The following is a 21,251-nucleotide window of genomic DNA, read 5'->3' as shown; positions in this document are numbered from 1 at the left end:
GTTGAGATCTGAAGCTCTGTGTGTGTGGAAAATGAGTGAGTGAGACAGAGAAGGAGAAGGGGGTTTTGTGTTTGATTGGTGGTTTTTGAGGGGTTGAGATATTTGGTGAGAAGAGCTCGAGGATCATTGCTCACGAGAGAAATCTGAGATAAATCGCTCCAATCCCGTCGACAAGATTGAAATTTGTCTTCATAGCTTCAGATCTGATCGATTTTACTATTGAGAATTGTTGGAATCTGTCATTTATCTTCTCTTACATTATCGCCCTTTTCCTCAATTGACTAAGTGAGTTATGAGTTCCCCAGCGGAGTCACCAAAATGTAATGGTGGTAAATGTGGATAAGGTCTTAGAGGAAATGTAATGGTGATGATCATCATGGGAGGGAAGATGATGGCTCCTTAGATTAATAGGGAAGTCCCCCTTAGTAGGAGGAAAGGTTTCCTCCAAGAGAAAAGAGATCAGAGAGCTCAAATTAGGTTCCAACGCTTTTCTTTGTTGCCCTAAATTATTATTTATAGACGAAATCAATGGAATAACCCCTTGACCTTGGTCCCTTGTTATAGATTAATTAAGGTGATTAAAATGCCCTTAAGGATTCATTTTGCACCATCTACAGAATTCTACTGTAAGATAGCTTTAGAAATTTGGTCCCATTTCATCAATCTTTTGATATTTATTGGACTCCACTCTACTCTTCATCGACCTACGTCAAAATTGGCGTGCACAAGCCTTTGTCTCTAAAGGTAGGATTCTAGGGAGTTTGATACCATTTAACTTTGTGGGGGATTTGGAAAAATAAGAATAGGAGAATTTTCGAAGGATAGTATACACACAAGATTATTGTTAGTGTTAAAAAACTAATCTCCCAATGGTCCAAGCTTTATAAGGATTTCTATGGCACGGGCATCATCTCTCGGGTTAAGGGGGTAAAAGCGAAACAAATAAATTTGGCGGGGTATTATTATAAAAAAAATTAAGATTAAAGGGGTAAAAGATAAAAAACAATAAAGTGGATTAAATGGGTAAAAGAGGAAATATAATGAAGTTAAGGGAGGTGAAGAATAAATGAAATAAAGTGGGTCCCAAGGAACTATAGCATGATGGAAAAAATTGAGATTAAAGGGGTAAGAGATGAAAAACAATAAAGTGAATTAAAGAGGTAAAAGAGAAAATATAGTCAAGTTAGAGGATGGGGATCCTCTTTCGGATTAAGGGGGTAAAATTAAAAAAAATAGAGTTGGAGGGGAATTATTAAAAAAATTGAGATTAAAAGGGTAAAAGATGAAAATAATAAAGTGAATTAAAAGGGTAGAAAAGAAAATATAGTAAAATAAGAGGAGGTGAAGAATAAAAAAAATAAAGTGGGTGCCAAGACACTAGGGCTAGCAATGATCCGAAATTTATCTGATATCCAATCCGATTCGAAAAAATAGGATCTAGATCAATATTTTTCATTTACGGATCGGAGTCGGATTTAAACCACAAATCCGATACATTTTTCGGATCGGATTTGGATCAACCCCAGTCCAATATGGTAAAAACCCGGTCTGAACTTAGTTATACATTTTTTTATTATAAATAAAATCATTATTACTAATACCACCTCCTAAAGATTTCGTCCATTTAGTTCACAAATTAGTTTCAACTTTTAATTTTCTTCTCCAAACAATACACAGTCAACTACCAACGACACCACCGTGGGAAAGTCCCTACATGGCAATGTATCTCTCTCTCTCAATTGGAAATGGTTATTTAAGATATTTAAACTGAAGTTGGAATCTAATGGTGGTGTAGTTATGGATGGAAATTGGTGATGGACAGATCTATGAGATTTAATGAGTTGAGAAATTGGTGGAGTGGTTGTGGATGGAAAGAAAGATGTGGATTTTAGTATGTGTAAGAATGTAGAAACAGAAGGCACTAAAAAGTAGATAGAGAAATGATGGGACTCTTCTTGCTCATCCTCTTCTCTCTACCCTGTATAGTCATGAATCTTTGCTCATCCCCTTATTACAAATCTGTTGGTGGTGTAGTTATGGTGTTAGTCATGAATCTTTGCTCATCCTCTTTTTGTAGATCTGTTGTGTGTCTTCTTGCTCATCCTTCTTCCACCCTCTCTATCTTTTTAGGGTTTCTTTGTGACAATTTAGGGTTTGGAAGATTGGAGAAGAAATATTAAGCGGATCGGATTAGATCAATTTTGGATTACTTGAATCTTTGATCGGATCGGATTCGGCTTAAGAATTAAATAATCCAATCGAATAGGATTTGGATCAAATGGTAAAATTTCCAGATCGATATCGGTTTGGTACTGATCCGGCACCAAACTGATTCGTTGCCAGTCCTACGTGACAATATAGCTCGATTGGAGGTATATCCCACAAATTGTAGATGATGGGAAGTTTGTGTCTCTCACAACACTGTAATTGATTAGACGTTTGTGTCACACAACTGTTCCAACTAAGTTCTGTTTTATTATATACTAGAGTTCACCTGTGCCTATAATACGAGCATCCTCTCTCGGGTTAAGGGTGTAAAAGCGAAAAAAATAAAGTGGATTAAAGGGGTAAAAGAGGAAATATAGTAAAGTTAAGGGAGGTGAAGAATAAATGAAATAAAGTGGGTCCGAAGAAACTATTGTTTGATGGAAGAGGTATTATTAAAAAGAAAAATTGAGATTCAAGGGGTAAGAGATGAAAAACAATAAAATGGGTTGAAAGGGTAAAAGAGAAAATATAGTAAAGTTAAAGGAGGAGAGGGGGGGGGGGTGGCATTCTCTTTTAAGTTAAGGGGGTAAAAGTGGAAAAAACAGAGATAGAGGGGTATTATTTAAAAAATTGAGATTAAAGAGGTAAAAGATGAAAATTAATTAATAAAGTAGATTAAAGGGGTAGAAAGAAAATGTAGTAAAATTAGAGGAGGTGAAGAATAATGAAAATAAAGTTGGTCCCATGACACTATAGCTTGATGGGAGGTTTAACCCGCAAAATTGTAGACGATTGGAGGGGATTTGTCTCCACAACATTGTAGATGTAGATGTGAGTGTATATATATATATATATAGGGTGGTGTTTGGAAGCCCTAAAGAGAGCCAAACATTTTTTCAATGTATGGGTTAGAAGTTTCGAAATGGGCTGATTTTTTGTGAAGATGATCTCTATAATGAGGAGATCATCCTCACCAAAAATCAGCCTATTCCGAAACTTCTAACCCCATCAAAAGTGGTTTGCAAAAATTGGACGATCCACGATTCTTCAACTTAGCTTGGTGAAAAAATCATCCTCATCAAAAATCAGCCCATTCCAAAACTTCTAAACCCCTATTTTGAAAAATGTTAGGCTTTCTTTAGGGCTTTCGAATGCTTCCCATATATATATATATATATATATATATAGGGGTTAGAAGTTTCGGAATGGGCTGATTTTTTGTGAGGATGATCACTATGGTGAAGAGATCATCCTCATAAAAAATCAGCTCATTATGAAACTTCTAACCCTTGCTTACATGTTGAAGAATTGTGGACCGTCCAATTTCTGTAAACCGCTTTTGACGGGGTTAGAAGTTTCGAAATGGGCTGATTTTTGGTGAGGATGATCTCCTCATCATAGATATCATCATCACAAAAAATCAACCCATTATGAAACTTCTAACCCATACATTGAAAAAATGTTTGGCACAATGTTTGGCTCTCTTTAGGGCTTCCGCGCTACCCTATATATATAGAGCGGTTCAACGGCCCTAAAGAGAACCCAGCTTCTTGCCAAGTTTCTTGGTCCGTTAGATATCAACTAATCCGTCGGCTGAGATATAATTTACGGTTTTAAGTTAAAACGTAACATAATCACGTTTGGCCCCCTGTAAAAAATGTTTATTCTGTTTTAAATCCTTCACAACTAAACCCTCTTCTTCCTATAACGCAACTTCTTCGAACTGTCAAGTTTCAGATCGAAAACTCTCTCCCTCTTCTTCGAACGAAACCCTCTCCCTCCCTCTCTCTATCTCTCTCTCAAGTTTTAGATCGAAACCCTCTCACTGGTTCCAACATTCACAGGTTCCAAAGAAGTGGTTCGAAAATGCAATGGGTAGTAAGTAAGGTCAATGGGTTTACAAGATGAAGCTTTGGATGAGAAAAGAAACATGGATTTAGCTTGGTTGGATGAAAAATTCAAATTCATTGATGGGTTTTCAGACAAAAACAAGAAATTGATTGATAAAGATAGGATTTCGGTTGATGACTTTTCATCAGTGAAAAATGATATTAGAAGTGTTATTGATGAAGTAGATGATGGTGCAGAAAGTGATAGAAGTTTTGATCTGTTTGAATTACAAAACTATGATTTGGGTGTTTACTCTAGTGGTCTACCTGTTTATGAAACTACTCATATGAATAGCATCAAGAGAGGAACACTAATTTCCAATGGTCCCTTCTAATACTGTTATTTCCCTTGGTTGATTGGATTCTTGTGAATGTTAGAACCTATGAGAAAGAAAAAAAAAAAATTGGAGTTCTCTGTGTAGAGTGCCAAAGATTTTACTTTGTCTCACTTCTTTGTTTAAAGCTATTAAATAAAGTGCTTCGTTCCAAGGGGGTTTCGATCTGAAACTTAAGAGAGAGATAGAGAGAGAGGGAGGGAGAGGGTTTTGTTCGAAGAAGAGGGAGAGTTTTTTATCTGAAACTTGAGAGTTCGAAGAAGCTGGGTTATGGGAAAAAGAGGGTTTAGTTGTGAGGGATTTAAAACAGAATAAATATTTTTTACAGGGGGCCAAACGTAATTACGTTACATTTTAACTTAAAACCGTAAATTAAATCTCAGCTGACAGATTAGTTGATATCTAACGGACCACGAAACTTGGCAAGAAGCTGGGTTCTCTTTAGGGCTGTTGAACCGTTCCCATATATATATATATATATATTAATAATTAGGAAAAAAAATGTACTCATAATGTAATGTATAATACATTGGACATTTATTCTAAGTATATAATATATTTTTAAGCGAAAAAAATATTATTGAATATCTATGTATGATACATGTTCCCACACATAATTATATATTTTGTGATGATAAAAAAAAAATGTCTAATCATCGATGTATCTTTTGAGCAAAATAACACAATTGAAAAAAAAAAAAAACTATAACATCAAGCATTATCATTTAACCCTACATTAACCAATGAACCAAAGTACAAACAACCATAATGCAGTAGAAATTAACCATAGATTGGCAAAAAATGGTTTATTTTTGTTGTTAATTTAAAAAAAGAAAAGAAAATCAACTTGCTTAAAACGTAAAAAACACATTTAAAACGTAAAAGTTGTGTTTAAAAACTTAAAACGTGCTTTTTTTAAAAGTCTTTTTTATTTTTTTATTGTTTTAATTGTTAGAGGTGCAAAATGCATTTTAAACGAGACTTTTTTTAAAAAGAAAACGAATTTTTGTCTTACTATGCTCTTGATTGTGTACACATGCCCAGGAGACTGAAGATTTAGGTTGCACCTATCATTATATGCTTGTTTTTTGGTTGTAAATGTAACTCTTAACGCTTTTCAAACAAAAGAATATTGGATTTGTGCTGACAATCTTCTGTAATTGTATATGCCCTAATGTACATTCAATTATTTTGCAGACTAATAGATTGTCCAAGAATAATCTGATCGGGTATTGTGAGATTGATCTATTTGAAGTTCTCAATCGGGTATATATATGTTTTCATTTGAAGGACTACTTTGCACACATGACTGTACTAAACATTAGAAATCATTTCTGCTTCCCAGTGCCTTTAGCTTTGCTTATATCTTTGTTTAAACATTTCTCATATAACTTGAACTTTTTACAGTAGAGTTTGAAGCAAATTCATGAACTAATTGAATTTTTTACACTGAGTACAGCGTCCTCTTTTTCTTGTTCTATTCATACTTATCTTACTTTTCTGTTATGTTTCTCCTATATGAGCCCACATTTTATGATATAAATCATGACAAAAATCTATATAATAAAACACAACGGTTCACTTCCCAATGTTTCTCTTCTCCTTTCCCAAGAATACCCCTTCTACTTTATTCCCTTTCTTCTTCTACCCTCCTTCCAAGAATACCCCTCCAACTTTATTTTCTTTCCTCTTTTTCAATAATACCCTCTTACTTTATTGCATTTACTCTTCTACCCCTTTTCCAATAATATCTCTAGAACTTTATTGTCTGTCCTCTTTTACCCCCTTAACCTCAAAGATGATGACCGCGCCGTAGGCATTGGCGAACTCTTGTATATTCTATGTCAGTACGACGACATGGATATCAGATTTGTGTTTATGTTTTGGGGTATCTTTGCTTTTTCCCTGTTTTGTTATGCTACTTTGTGTCATAAAGCTCTATAGGGCGATTGTGTCTTTTCAATAATTATAATATGGAGGGGTTTTTAGGGGGAACATGTATCCCAACTTTCTTCAATCCATGCTTTTTAGATTTGTACCTGCGTCATACTAGTGATCTCTTTGTTGAACCACCTGATAGCCTTGTCTAGGCGACAGTCCACCAAATTGATTTGGTTGTAGTTATCTTGGCTAGAAAGCCTTAGAGAGAGACTTCTTGACATAGAATCCATCGGCATGTCTCAATACCACTTCAGCAACATGAACATTTCATAATTCCCAGTCATCTTCATGATGTCCCTTTGTTCCTAATTCATTTTTAGGTTCGATTAATCAAAAGTGAGTTTCTATCTCCCTTTGATGGCTTACACTTAGCTCTCGTTGCAGATTCAGCTGAGTGTCAAATTTAAGGACTTAATGTAGTCAGAGAAAAATGTGAGGTTAATCTAAGTCTTCTCCACTAGTCTGATTTGTGAAGAGATTTGCCTCTGATGTGGAAATAAGAGGATTGGATTTTGGGTTCTGTCTTCATCACCACCTTGAGGGACAGATGAATGACTGTTCGCGATAAAATTTCATTGCCTTCATTGTCTTTTTTGCTCGATGGAACTGAACTTCATTTCAACTTGAGATGTTTTTACCTTTTCAAACCATTTACTCAAGTGACTTTCACAGTCACCACGTGCCTTCACTTATTCATACACTCTCCAGGCTGATTGTAGTTTCATTAGCTCTCAAAAAGCCTTCCTACTTTCTCTAATTGCTTGAAAAATTGTAATACACCATAAGTACAAGGAAAGATTAGTAGCTCTCACTCAGATGCCTTCACCGCGACTCTTGTCAAGCCAGCCCACTGCTGGGTTCCAAGCAATTTTGGAAGAGTAAATAGTTCCCACGAAATCTTTATCCTATCTCCAAATTTTCGAGTACTTCACATTTAGGTGGAAAAGTAAAAAATAAAAAAAAAAATAAAAAAAATAACAACAGAAGATTGTTGGGGAGTTGCTTCATCATGATCTCCATCTGGACCCTCTACTTCCTATTCATCTAAATATTTAATCAGTGGAACATCTCCTAGTATCGCATCAAATCAACCTATTAAGCATGTTCTCCTAAAATTGATTATCTACTTCACCCCATGGTAATCGGGAGTGATATAAACATTGAATGCCTGCCCAAAATGACACAACCACCACCTAGAGATTGTTAGGAACCCAATTTGATAGTTAGGATTTACGTTAGATTTTCAATAGTTAACATTTACCAATAAGATGAGAATTCTTATTGATTTGTGTTGATAAGAATATCATAGCTTTCCTATCTTATCTTTGGAAAGATGTTATAAATAAGGCTTTAGGGATTTAGATTGGGAGAAGAAATATTTGGGAGAGGTCAATTAGGTGGTTTTGCCAGCTCAAAGGCAAATGAAGAGAGGTTGCCCCCCTCAAAGTGGTCATATCAACAAAAGGTATTGTTTTTTCAAAATTTTTATGTTTTATTTCCATGTTCATAACATAGGCCACTGGCTAATCTCTAATCTGTGCGTGTAAAAGATGTATGTATGTTTTTATTTCTTGTTATTGCTAATTTTCAAGTGTAGACATGTAAATATCTGTTGTAATTTTGTTGTCATTTTATTAATTAAAATTCCACTTGTCCCATAAAACTAATAGTTTCTTTAGCATTACTTTTTTTGTTCATCTAAATATTCTTATTCATGTTGGATATAGAACTAAACTAACAAATAAGTCTGAATTTATTTGGTTCTTGTGCTGTTTATATCCATGTCCTGATGGATTTTTTTTAATACATATATTTTTTCCTGGTTTAAAACTTTTCTGTGCTTCCCTGCAGGATTCAGATTCAGATACTGAGGTCCTTGACTTGTTAGATCCATCATCATCCAACACAATTGTGGGAAACATTTCTGTTTCTTGTTCTATTGAGGTATGCAGCACAATTAATGTCTTTCTGCTATGAATTTTTGTGGGAAGTACGATAAATCATATTCCTCCTGGATATTAACACACTAAGGTGAATTTTTTTTGCAGGATCCAGTTGAAACTGAAAAAAGTTTTGCAAGACGTATCTTATCTATAGTGGTACGTTTAAATCATCTTTAATTTCCATTACATAAAGTTATTCATTTAATATCCTTTACAATATATTTCTTTCTCTTGAGACCTCTTTGGAATTTAATAATTTTGAATGCTTGCTTCAAGTGTAGGGCATTAATTTTTGTATATTAATGTTCTTTTTGAAATCTGTTTGCTTTGAAAATTATATAGTGGTTTGTTTCTAACCTTAGACTTTGGATACAGGACTACGACGAGGATGGAAAACTTTCATTCTCTGAATTTTCTGACTTGATCAATGCATTTGGTAATCAAGTGGCAGCTACCAAGGTCTAGGCATTGTTTGTTTTTGTATATGCTCTTGAGTTATTTTTACATCTCTCATAGGGTTCTTTTCGTTGATTAGATGTGGACCTTTTAAATTATATTAGCATCACTTATGGAACATTATTTTGGTAAATTTACTTACCCTTTAGCACTTGATTTTGCGTTGTCCATTAGAAAGAGGAGCTCTTCAAAGCAGCTGACAAAAATGGGGATGGTGCTGTTAGCATGGATGAGTTAGCATACCTTCTCACTATGCAACAAGAAAAGTAATGGATTAATTCAAGTAGCATAGATGAATTTGATTGAAGTACTTAATTTTATGGTCCTCTATGTCATCTAGGATTTATTGCATTTGTAGGGGCACTATATCATTCCATTCCCTACTTCTTATGCCATGGTGTTAATAATTTTAGGTATCTGTTGCTTTGCTTGGTAGTTTGCAATTGTGTGTTTTCACACTAGTGTATTCATGTATTATGTCATATGTATTTTGCACAAGGTATTAAATTTTGATTTTGGTTAGTCTGGAAATGGAAATATTTCGATTATTGTGGAAATTAATACAATTTTTGGAAATGATAGAAATATTGAAGAAATGTTCATTGACCCTATAAGAAATGATAAAATAGGCATTAAAACACACCCATTAAGTCATCAAGATACAATAAAGATCCATGTGGAGTTTGAAATTGAAGAACAACAACATTTTGCTACATGGAAATAAGAATAATAAGTTGTGTTTACTACATATAAAACATTGAAATGAAGAACTATGAAATTGCATTCATGTGTTATTATATTTCTTATTTTTTGAATAAGTATGAATGAGTTGCTGATGTATCCAACTAATTAAAACATGGCTAATTACGTACGTGCATATACAGACGTAGTAATGCACTTAGAATACATTGAAATATAGATAAGATAACTAACTATCATAATTCATTTATACGAACGGAAGAACGTTATGTGCAATATTTTACTAGTAAATACAATGTTTAATTTACAAGTTCTTTCTAAAAGCAATTATAATTTTTTCAAAAAAGAATATTTTGGTCGAAATTTACTATTCCTTGAAATATTTCCATCGAAGTATTGCATTTTTATACTTAAAATTTGATATTTCGGTCGAAATTCACTATTCATCGAAATATTTTGCGAAATGAATAGTGATTTCCACTAAAATGTATACAAAAAGAAATTGTGGGGTTAAATTTCATGTCAGAACTTGTGGAAATGGAAATATTTCGGTAGATTTCATGGAAATACGTTGAAATTTAGTACTCCCCAAGCATCTCCAGCCAACTTTTGAAGGCGAATCCAAGTTCCTTTGTTCTCTTTCACCAGGTGAGCCAAATAGAGCATCCATCTTCTTTGTCTCCATCATTGGTAGAACTTCTAGATGAAGGCTTTCCAATTCTTCTTGTCCTTTGGACCCTATTGACCAAATGCAATGAGTTCAAACAAATTTTCTCATTATGCTTTCTGCAGGTCCAAGGTCAAATATATGAAGCTTTGAGTGCTTTCGGTCACTAGTTTCCTTCATACCAGTGGCAGTCAAGTTGCATGCTTAACTCAACTATGATATGAATTATTAGACATTGAGTCAACTCTGATGGCTCACTGCAATCGATTTAAATATTGAATTCTTGAGTAATTTATAGCTTGCTGTTATTTGTTGAAGACAACTTATCTTACCTGTGTTTGTTGATTTTGTTTTTATATAATCCTTGGATTCTTTTCCAACATATGTTAATGTACTTTAAATATGAATTATCAGGTTCTCTACGATACATAAATGATTTTTTTTTTACAATTTCTTATTCAAGCTTGTCTTTCATTTTATTGTGCATAGATTTGTTTCTTGGAATCAATGATATGATACCCTATAACCTCATTGTTGATTCCTCATAATGCAGGGAATCACTTATCAGTAATTGCCCTGTCTGTGGCGAGGTTCTTGGTATTTTTGACAGGCTAAATGATATGATTCATTTGACTTTATGTTTTGATGAGGGGACCGGAAATCAGGTTATGACTGGAGGATTCTTAACTGATAAACAAGCTTCATATGGGTGAGAAATTTATCACGATTGCTCTTCTACATACTCTTAGTTTGCAATTCCTTGCTTTGTCATACTTACTTTTTATGTATCAGTTATATTCTCATTCTAAGCGAGTTGAAACTCAAACTTACCGGTTTTTTTTATAGGTGGATGTTTAAATTAAGTGAATGGGTCCATTTTTCGTCATATGACATTGGTTTGAACTCAGGATCAAGTGCTTCAAATATTCTGGTATGCACCTTTTTTTCTTAGTTTAGGATTAAAATTGAAATCGTTTGAAAAGACATTGGAATGTATATTTTGTTTCTTGCTTGTTTTTTCATCTTATTTAATTAGTTATGAATTTTTATTTGATTGCATTTGTTAATGACAATTCTGTTTAATTATAGGTAAGCTACTATATCACGAGGTGGTTTTATGTAATTTTGTTCTGAGAAGTGGTTGTTCTTGGACTTCCTTATTTTTATTTACTTAATATACCTTAAGTGGTAGAAGTACTTGGGCCTTTAAGATTTCGTCGAGTTCAAATTGTTGGACTTACATTTATGTTTCTTATGCTAGCAATAGATAATCTTGTCAATTTGTTGTGATTTTTAAACATCATCTAATTTATTAATAGCACACTTGAAATTATGTTTGCAGTTTAGGCTTCTATTGACACCCCAACATTTAGTTATTACACCCCAATTAAAAATAAAGAAAATAAGTGAATGGTTAAGAAGAAGTAAAATTTGGGATGCAAGCTCTCTCATTTCTAAATTTATTTTTTGGGTTTAGGATTTTGTATGAGCCTAATCATCATTGTAAACAACTACTGAAATTGTTTGAATGAGTGTTACAAGGTTTTATAACGTTGAGATTATAATTTGAGTCAAACCTTTGTAATGTTTGAAGAGTGTTTAAATCTTTAATTGAGGTGTGATAAATAATTTAAGAAATTGGGGTGTGATAAGTAAAAGTTGGAGTGCGAATAGCAATCTTTTAGTTAATGATGTAACAGAGGACCTTGATTAGAGTTTTATTGCACTCTCTTATCCTTCACTTTTGACCTAGATGCATCAATTAATCTTTCTAGCTGCAAGAGATTAGAGAAACACCACTGAAATAGTCATTAAGTACATAAAATCAAAATAGATGCCCTATAACTACGCAGATCTTCCTTTCCCTATAACCTAATTCATGATGAGCTGCCACCTCACTTGTAAAACTCAACCACCAGTTTACCCTCTCATGCTTTCCTTTGGTCTTTCCTTTTAGGAGCCTTTGCCGTAGTATTATTACTTTATCAAGGATTGTGCTACTAACTACTATTGATATAAATATTTATATATTCTTAATTGAAAATAATAAAAATAATTTTTTTCAACCAATTAAAGAGCCATCTAAAGAATAACTCTTGTTATAATGCAATATGTATGACGACTTGATGCACTAGGGTTATTTTTTTAATTTTTAATTAAATCTGTTTTAATTATTTATTAGTGATAGCAAGACTTTAGATATATACTAATAAATAACAATTTATTTATAGTGATGAATGATAATTGCCCATAATTTACAAGTACTTAAGATGAATTTCTTAATTTTACATAAATTTTTTTATGAATTTTTAAAATTATTCTTAGAAAATTCAAAATATATTTTTGAAAAAGAAAAGTTGATCAGTCCAAATTATAGATTTTAAAAAAATCTGATCAAATGCATTTGGACTTCCAAATCCTATTTCTAGCAAACAACTTCAGAAAAAATAATTGGTTTAATGTAAGACATTCCAATTTTGGATTCAATCCAATCTACCAATCTAAAGAATTAGTTTTTACAGGCTTTAATTATGGTGGATTCATCGTGCTTTTACTGTAAATGTATATAGATTTCAATTCTATAATAATCAATGGGACTTTTGTGGGGTCCTAAAGTGAAGGAAGTTTGTTTTGTGTAGAATTGCAATTTTTTATATCATTTTGATGAGATATTTCTATATATGAACCAAGATTTAAAATTTGAGTGGAATTTATGCCGTTCCTTGAAAATTTGAAAACTGAATAGTGTTTTGATAAAAAATTTGCGGAAAAGAATTGCAACTTCTTTTTCATGTCAATACTTGGGGATGGGCAATTTAATCCAGATTTTTGTGCAATTATGGAATTTGATACCTTTTGATTCTGGATGAGAAAGACAAAATTTGGGGAGATAATGCAGCTAACCAAGCTTTGAATACAGAAAACTTTTTTTGATCAAATCTAGATGGTTTGAATTTGATTTCCCATTATCTAAATGATATGATTGGTTCATAGGGCTTTCTGAAGATGTGGAAGTCCTCAGTGCTTAATTGCTTAGGAAGAAATGGTTGGTGGTTGTCCTCCCTTTATGAGTTATGTTTTTAGGCTTTTTATACAAGTTGTTAGGGCACTATCAAATACGACTTAGGAAAATATTTGGAAACATGCTTCCTTCTATTGGAAATGATGTAGTTTCCTAGTTCTCTATGTAAGGCATTTATGTCCATTCATACATTAGTTAATATAAAATCTATCAAGCTCTCATTATGAGACTCGACAATTCTCTTTTTATTATTCTTCTCCTTCATTAGAAACTCAATTATATTGTTTATCGCCTTCATCTCAAAGAAGGTGTGGGAGAACTTAAAGAATCTAAACATTTGGGGAATGCTTATAAATATTAGCCAAAGCTATGCCATCCTGATACGTTGAAAAGCATGCTGTATTCATGTCAAATAATTCAATTTTTAATGGATTAATATCATATCCACACCATATGGGTTCCTTTTCCTTATCATATTTGGGTAACATAGCCAAGTCTTACCTTAAAGAAATGAGAGTTAATGAGAGCTTTGCATGGGCTTTATTGTTTCCATTTTTCTCACCTTGAGTACGCCAATAAAGACTATTTTGTTAAGGAACCCATGAAGAATGGAGGAATCTTAACTTGTTTAAGTGCATCATAATTTTCTTGGTGGTCTTAGGTTTCGAAATCAATCTTGGAAAAAGTAAAGCATTTATTTTTTTATTATATATGGAAAATATGGGAGTTATCCTCAACTTTCAGATGTAGGGTAGCTCTTTCCCGTCATCTTATTGTGCCTTATCCTCAAAGAAACTTGTAAATATATGTTAGACTTTGTTGTGGAGCACCTTGAAGAGAGATTAAATTCATGGAAGAAGGTTCTCTCTTGAAAGAATGTAAGATTACTTTGATTACATGGTTTGCTATATAGCTTGCATGCTTTATTTCAGTTTTACCATCTACAAATGTTTTGGTCATATGGAACAAAACATTACCTCAAATCCATGGAGTAAAACATCGATTTCTCCATAAAATAAATTATGTTGATTGCATGATGGACACCCCTGAAAAGGAAAAAAACATTGGTGCATGCAAACGTGGTGCTCTACCTAACTGGGCTATAGCCAAGCCAAGAGAAACCATGAACCGGAATAGAAGAGCTTTCCACACTCATGAGTAAATATTTCATAGTAGCCTCATTAGATCGTTCATCTCTCTTGGTATATCCAGATAATAGTTAGGAGCATAAACATGGTAAAGACAAGATACACTTTGACCATAAAAAACCGCGCTCGAAATCAAATAATATATATCGAGTACGGTTTTTTTGTCGGTAAAGAGAAATCAAATGGATTCAAGTGGAGTTTTCCGGAACGTATCAATAAGCTAGACCCATGCTGCGAGTTGTCTCATGCCATAAATAAACCCGAACACTCAAGAAATCCGTTGGGCAAGCAGATTCACACCTCTTACAACCTACACAGTCTTCTGTTCTTGGAGCAGAAGCAATTCGCTTTCAAAATTTTTCAAAACATACCTAAACTATTCATCAAAAACAATATTTTAGAGGTAAATATTGTAAAAATAAATATCTTTTAGAAATGAATCTTACAACAATTTATTTTAAATAGATCACATTCCATATTGATAGCACCAATAAATATTGAAGTTTGATTGCACTTAAGTATGTTTAATGTTTCAATAAGCTATCAGTTCAAAAACAGAGAGAAGATTAAGTATTTTATTAATTAGCCCTAATTAGGCTATTTAAGACTTACATAAGATAAACAGAAAAGGGAAAAGACTAAAATACCCTAAGGACTTATTTAACACTCCCCCTTAAGTTGGTGCGTGGATATCAACAATGCCCAACTTGGATAAGACTTCTTCAAAGGAAGCTTTGCTAACACTTTTAGTAAGAACATCAGCAAGTTGTTGAGAGGTAGGAACAAATGGAGTACAAATCTGTCCAGAAACTATCTTTTCTCTAATGAAATGACGATCAACTTCTATGTGCTTCGTTCTGTCATGCTGAACCGGATTTGCAGCTATGTTAATAGCTGATTTATAATCGCAATATAGTAAGAAAGGGACCGGCACAGGAAGACATAAATCAGCTAGTAAGATTTTGAGCCACAACAACTCGCATACTCCAAGTGCCATAGCTCTGTATTCTGACTCAGCACTCGACCGAGAAACCACATCCTGCTTCTTACTACGCCAAGTTACCAAGTTACCACCAACTTTAGTACAATACCCAGAAGTAGACCTTCTATCAGTCACTGAACCAGCATAATCTGCATCTGTCCATGCCTCAATGCGAAGATGACCATGATTGTTGAATAAAATACCTCGACCAGGACATCCCTTAAGGTATCTAAGAATACGATAAACAGCAGCAAGATGAGATGTTCGAGGCGAGTGCATAAACTGACTTACAACACTAACAGCATAGGCAATGTCAGGACGAGTCATGGACAAGTAGATCAACTTTCCTACAAGACGCTGATATTGGCCAATATCTGACACACACTCCCCCTCAGAATCAGCCAACCTGTGATTCTGCTCAATAGGAGTATCAGCTGGCCGAGATCCAAGTTGACCAGAGGCACTGAGTAAATCAAGAACATACTTACGCTGAGAAATAAATATACCAGACTTGGACCGAGCAACCTCAATATCCAGAAAATAGCGAAGATGGCCAAGGTCCTTAATCTCAAATTGACGGCCTAAGTAAGTTTTGACCTCAGTAAGGCCATCGGCATCATTTCCAGTAAGAACAATATCATCCACATACACAATCAGAGCAACAGTTTTGCCTTGGGAGTGACGCAAGAACAAGGTGTGATCAGCAGAACTCTGATGGAAACCAAACTGATGCATGGTCTTAGTGAAGCGCTCAGACCAAGCACGAGGAGACTGCTTCAGACCATAAAGGGACCAGCGAAGACGACAAACATGGGCAGGAGAAGCAGAAGGAAGAAACCCAGGAGGTTGGACCATATAGACTTCTTCTTGAAGATCACCATTGAGAAAAGCATTATTGACATCTAACTGAAAGAGAGGCCATCCGCGGATAGCAGCAACAGAAAGGAGAACACGAATGGTAGTCATCTTGGCAACCGGAGCAAAAGTTTCCTGATAATCAATCCCATAAGTCTGAGCATAACCTTTGGCCACCAGACGGGCCTTATAACGAGCAATGGAACCGTCCGAATTATGTTTAAGCGTGAAGACCCAACGACAACCCACAGCTTTCCGTCCAGGCGGAAGAGGAACAATGTCCCAAGTTTGAGTCTTGTCAAGAGCAGTCAACTCATCAATCATAGCTGCACGCCACTCAGGATGAGCAAGAGCATCTGCAACAGTAGTAGGAAGAGAAACAGCGGAAACAGAAGTAAGAAAACTCCGATAGGAGGGTGATAGTACAGAATCAGATAAATAATTGGAAATGGGATAAGTACAAGTGCGCTTACCCTTACGAGTGGCAATAGGACGATCATCATAGGGAACAGACGGAGGCGGAGCTGGAGGCGAGCTAGTCGGACATCGAAGTGATGGTAGTATCACGGGAACGTCGAGAGTAAACCTGCAATGGAGGAGAAGACGAACTGACGGGGAGTGGAGAAGGAGGAACAGGCATGGGAAGGGGAAATAAAGAAGGAAAAGAATCATCAGGTGAATCGAGAGGAAACCACTCAGATTGAATACCAACGGATCCACTATAGTAAGGAGTATGCTCAAAAAAAGAAACATCTCGAGAAATGAAACGCCGACGAGAAGGAGGATGGTAACAACGGAATCCTTTCTGGGTAGAGGAATAACCCAGAAAGATACATTTTACGGCCTTAGGGTCAAGTTTAGTACGAGTGTAGGCAAGAACTTGAACAAAGCAGACACACCCAAACACGCGCGGAGAAAGTGGAAACACAGAACGATCTGGAGAGAGCTTAGAGAGGGGTGTGTCAAACTGAAGAACACTAGAGGGGGTTCGATTAATAAGGTAAATAGCAGTAAGAACTGCATCGGCCCAATAGGATTGAGGCACATTCATGCCAATAGAAATGGCACGAGCTAACTCTAGAATATGACGATTTTTGCGTTCTGAACGACCATTCTGCTGAGGGGTCTTAACATTGGACATTTGATGCTCAATGCCAGACTCTAAACAAAGTTTCAAGACCTCACTATAGGTGTACTCAGTACCATGATCAGAACGGAAGGTCTTGATGGTACAACCAAATTGGGTATGAACCATAGCAACAAATTGCTTGAAGATACCATAAACCTCACTCTTGTGTTTCATAAGATAAACCCAAGTGGTACGACTGTAGTCATCGATGAACAAAACAAAGTAGTGAAAACCAAGAATGGATGGGACAGGGGAAGGACCCCACACATCAGAATGAATTAAGTCAAACATAGCAGGAGTAGTAGTATTCATACTAATAGGATAAGAAGAACGCACATGTTTAGCTAATTGACAAGTTTCACAAGACAAATCAAACAAATTGTTATTATGAAATAAAGTAGGGAACATGTGTTTCAAATATCCAAAAGAAATATGGCCTAAACGTAAATGCCAACGCATTACAAGAGCCTTATTAGACTGACTACGACTACTACTAAGCTGAAAAGCAGAATAAGTGCTAGGGGAACCGGGAACGTCCAAGAGATACAATCCATTTACTTCATGTCCAGTGCCAATTGTCCTCTTCGACTCCAGATCCTAAAAGACACAATAAGAGGGATAAAAGGTTACACTGCAGTTCAAATTTTTTGTAAGACTACTAACAGATACAAGGTTAGTAGTAAGTTGAGGAACATGAAGTGTGTTAATTAAGGATAAAGAAGATGTAACAGGTAAATGACCTTGACCAGCTATGGAAGACAAAGAACCATCAGCTAGTCGGACCTTACGATGACCAGAACAAATACTATAGGTTTTAAATAGGGAGGACATATCGGTCATGTTATCTGAGGCACCAGAATCAATGATCCATGGTGAGGAAGTGGTAGAAACACTGTGTGCAGATGCTAAGGTACCTGAGTGAGCGAAGGTAGAAACTGGCTGTGATGAGGTCTCTATCTGATTGAAGAATTTTCTGAACTTGTCAAGCTCGGCTTGGGACAGAGATACCGAATCCGACGAGGAGGTAGTAGCTGAAGGAAGTGCTAAATCATTCGTTTGCTGAGAAACTACATGAGCTGAAGATCGTGGAGACTGTTGACGATGCTGATTAGGACGACTATGAAGTGCATAACAGCGAGCTTTCACATGACCCAACTTTCCACAAGGATCACACTTATGTCGCTGACGAGTAGACAAAGACCCACTGTGGGACTGTGAAGAAGATAGACGAGCAAGCATAGCGGAGTGATCTCCTGAAGAAAGGGGTATGACAGCTGCGCGACGACTCTCATCAGCCAAGACATAGGAATACGCAGTCTGTAGGGAAGGAAAATGATCCATTCCCAATAAATGAACTCTCGCATACTCAAACTCATCCCGGAGACCAGCCAAAAACTGAAAAACCCGATTCTTGTCCAGAATTGATGCATACAATGTCTCATCAAGAGGGTCCTTCCAGGAGTAATACGAAGAATAAAACGTCAACTCTTCCCACCGAGCACGTAGTTGTGATATATACGTAGTAACAGAAGAGTCACCCCGTGAGAGTCGAGAAATCTCACGCTCTAGGTTGAAAATTCGGACATTGTTTTGACGTTGCGAGTAAATACTCTTTGCGGAATCCCATATCTGTTTGCTGTCGAGGAGAACATAAAACCGGCTGCAATGTATGGTTGCATCGATGAAACCAGCCAAGAACGGACCATAGAATCGTTAGCAAACCACTGTGAGTAAGAATTGTCGGTTTGTGTAGGTTTGTCCGCCCCTGTGAGATAACCGATCTTCCCTTTTCCACCAATGAACATTTCAACCGATCGTGCCCATAAAAGATAGTTAGGACCATCTAATTTCACGGTAGTGATTTGAATACCAGGAAAGTCGGTTGAATGAGACGGAAAACCACTCTACCCATTACTAGTACCAATGATCGAGGAAGAGGATAACTCAGAGGCCATCAAATAACCCGAGTACTTTGGTTTGAAGAGAGTTCAAGAAGATGAGAGCACAACTCCTTAGGATAAAGTGATCGCAGCACCCTAAAGGTGACAATGCACGATCAAAAGAGCTATAAGGGCTGATTAAATACTGTTGTGAGTGATCCAATTAATCATTACCGCAAGTATAGGTAATCAGTGAGCAATATAAGTGGAAGAACAGCCTCAAAGAGCACTCTAATGTGATCGAAAAACTTCGTAGGTGTTCAAAACACTGCCGGCCCCCTCTTATAACCACTACGTGAGTTAAATAATTAAAAACACAGCCACCTGATGAGTCGTACAGGTCAGAACAGCAACTTGCTGTGTTGAAAAACTTAGATAAACCACTTTCTGTGATCGTAGATGTCCAAGCTGCTCTGATAGGTGTTGCACGACCTCTATACAGCCACCAAAGGCATCGCACGACCTCAATAAATCTACCAGAGGCGTCGTACGACTCCACTACAACTACTAGAGGCACCGCACGACGTCACTACAGCCACCAACGACGTCGCACGATCTCACTACAGCCACCAGAGACGTCGTATGACTTCAGTACAACCACCAACGGCATCACACGATCTCACTACAGCCACCAGAGGCGTCGCACGACGTCAACAACATCGTTGCTGTGAGTATAGCCTGATCGCAGGCTTTGAATCAAGTTAACTCCCTATCGCATGGGGTTTTTAACAACAAATAACCCCCGTAGAGGTGATATAGGTTGAAGACGAGTGATGTAAGGGCTTTGTTTCCAAGGAAGAATGATTTGATTGAGTCTGTAGAGGAAGAAGTAAGAGTTCGAGTTCGAATCAGATCGCAGGCTCTGATACCAAGTTCAAAAACAGAGAGAAGATTAAGTATTTTATTAATTAGCCCTAATTAGGCTATTTAAGACTTACATAAGATAAACAGAAAAGGGAAAAGACTAAAATACCCTAAGGACTTATTTAACACTATCAAATACTTATATACACAAAATGTACGCATCAATTGGAGAAAACTTCTCCATGTCATTATATGAGCCAAGATTCAAAATTTTGTCTCCAGTTACAATGTAAGAAAAAACTTCAGCATGGGCATTGCCTGATCACAACTTAGGAATAGTTTGGTCGGTCTAATTACTTGTTGGGGAGCATGGGCATGGCCTTGGCTGGACTAGGCCTTCCTTTACTGGTTTAATTGGTCTGCGTCGGAAACCATGATGAAAAATTCTTATATCTGTTGTGGTTAGACCTTGCCGCAGACGAAAAACCAATGAGAGTCCAACTCCTCTTTTCTTGTACAATCGATATATGTTTTATCTTTGGATCCTGTTTGATAAGTCAACTACTTAAATGACCAAGAGAGGGCCACTATATTTGATAGAAGCTCTGCACATGCTAGTCATATATATGAGATGTCCAACCTCAACTTCATTCTTAGCTGTAACCATTTCAGCTTCACAAGGAATTTGGACAAATGGATTTTTCACACAAGAAAAAGGATTGATAATAATAAAACTTTCCTAGGCACATATTTCCAACAAAAGGATTGTGTAAGTTGAAGATTCTAAAAGAGAGTGGTAAACCAAAATTTTTGTGGATTGAGGTAGTGATAGTGGACACAGACTTGAATTAACAAAAGACACGACTTTAAACATACCAACATTCATTCAGTCAACCCCAAATTTTTGGAGAAAGGCTTTGATGATGATAAACAAGTGTCATTCTTCAATGTTATGTTGGAAATTGGAGGGATCATGACATCCACAACATTGATTAAGTGTCTTTTCATCAATTCCTATGTCTTTCAAATAATTTGTAGATAGGAGTTGTAGTTTATAATAGAAACAAATTATGATTGTTGAGTTATCTATATACAATCTTGCCTGTGTAGACAAAATTACTAAAATTGAGATCATAAGCCTAAATTTCATTCTTTAATAAATAACCTACCAAAACATATTTGTATATATAATCAATTACTGATCTTTATCATTTAAGGTTATTATTATTATTT

General features: G+C 35.7%; 1 protein-coding gene across 2 annotated transcripts in view; it reads left to right on the top strand.

Moving 5' to 3' along the window:
* Window positions 1-21,251, top strand: part of LOC147409803 (phosphatidylserine decarboxylase proenzyme 2-like) — a 45,765-nt gene that overhangs the window by 9,373 nt on the left and 15,141 nt on the right. Inside the window, exons 5-11 of one of the 2 annotated variants that reach the window (XM_086431861.1) lie at window positions 5,630-5,698; window positions 8,225-8,317; window positions 8,422-8,472; window positions 8,692-8,775; window positions 8,947-9,038; window positions 10,692-10,847; window positions 10,985-11,069. In XM_086431861.1, the coding sequence (XP_086287987.1) occupies window positions 5,630-5,698; window positions 8,225-8,317; window positions 8,422-8,472; window positions 8,692-8,775; window positions 8,947-9,038; window positions 10,692-10,847; window positions 10,985-11,069 (630 nt within the window). The remainder of the gene's footprint in view (window positions 1-5,629; window positions 5,699-8,224; window positions 8,318-8,421; window positions 8,473-8,691; window positions 8,776-8,946; window positions 9,039-10,691; window positions 10,848-10,984; window positions 11,070-21,251) is intronic. The other variant, XM_086431862.1, reaches the window with a different exon arrangement.

Source organism: Akebia trifoliata, chromosome 2, assembly GCF_017979445.1.
Source record: "Akebia trifoliata isolate Shusen 1 chromosome 2, ASM1797944v1, whole genome shotgun sequence".
In the NCBI taxonomy this organism is placed as follows: Eukaryota; Viridiplantae; Streptophyta; class Magnoliopsida; order Ranunculales; family Lardizabalaceae; genus Akebia; species Akebia trifoliata.
The sequence above is the reverse complement of the archived record's forward strand: the minus strand, read 5'-3'. Positions and strand labels throughout refer to the sequence as shown.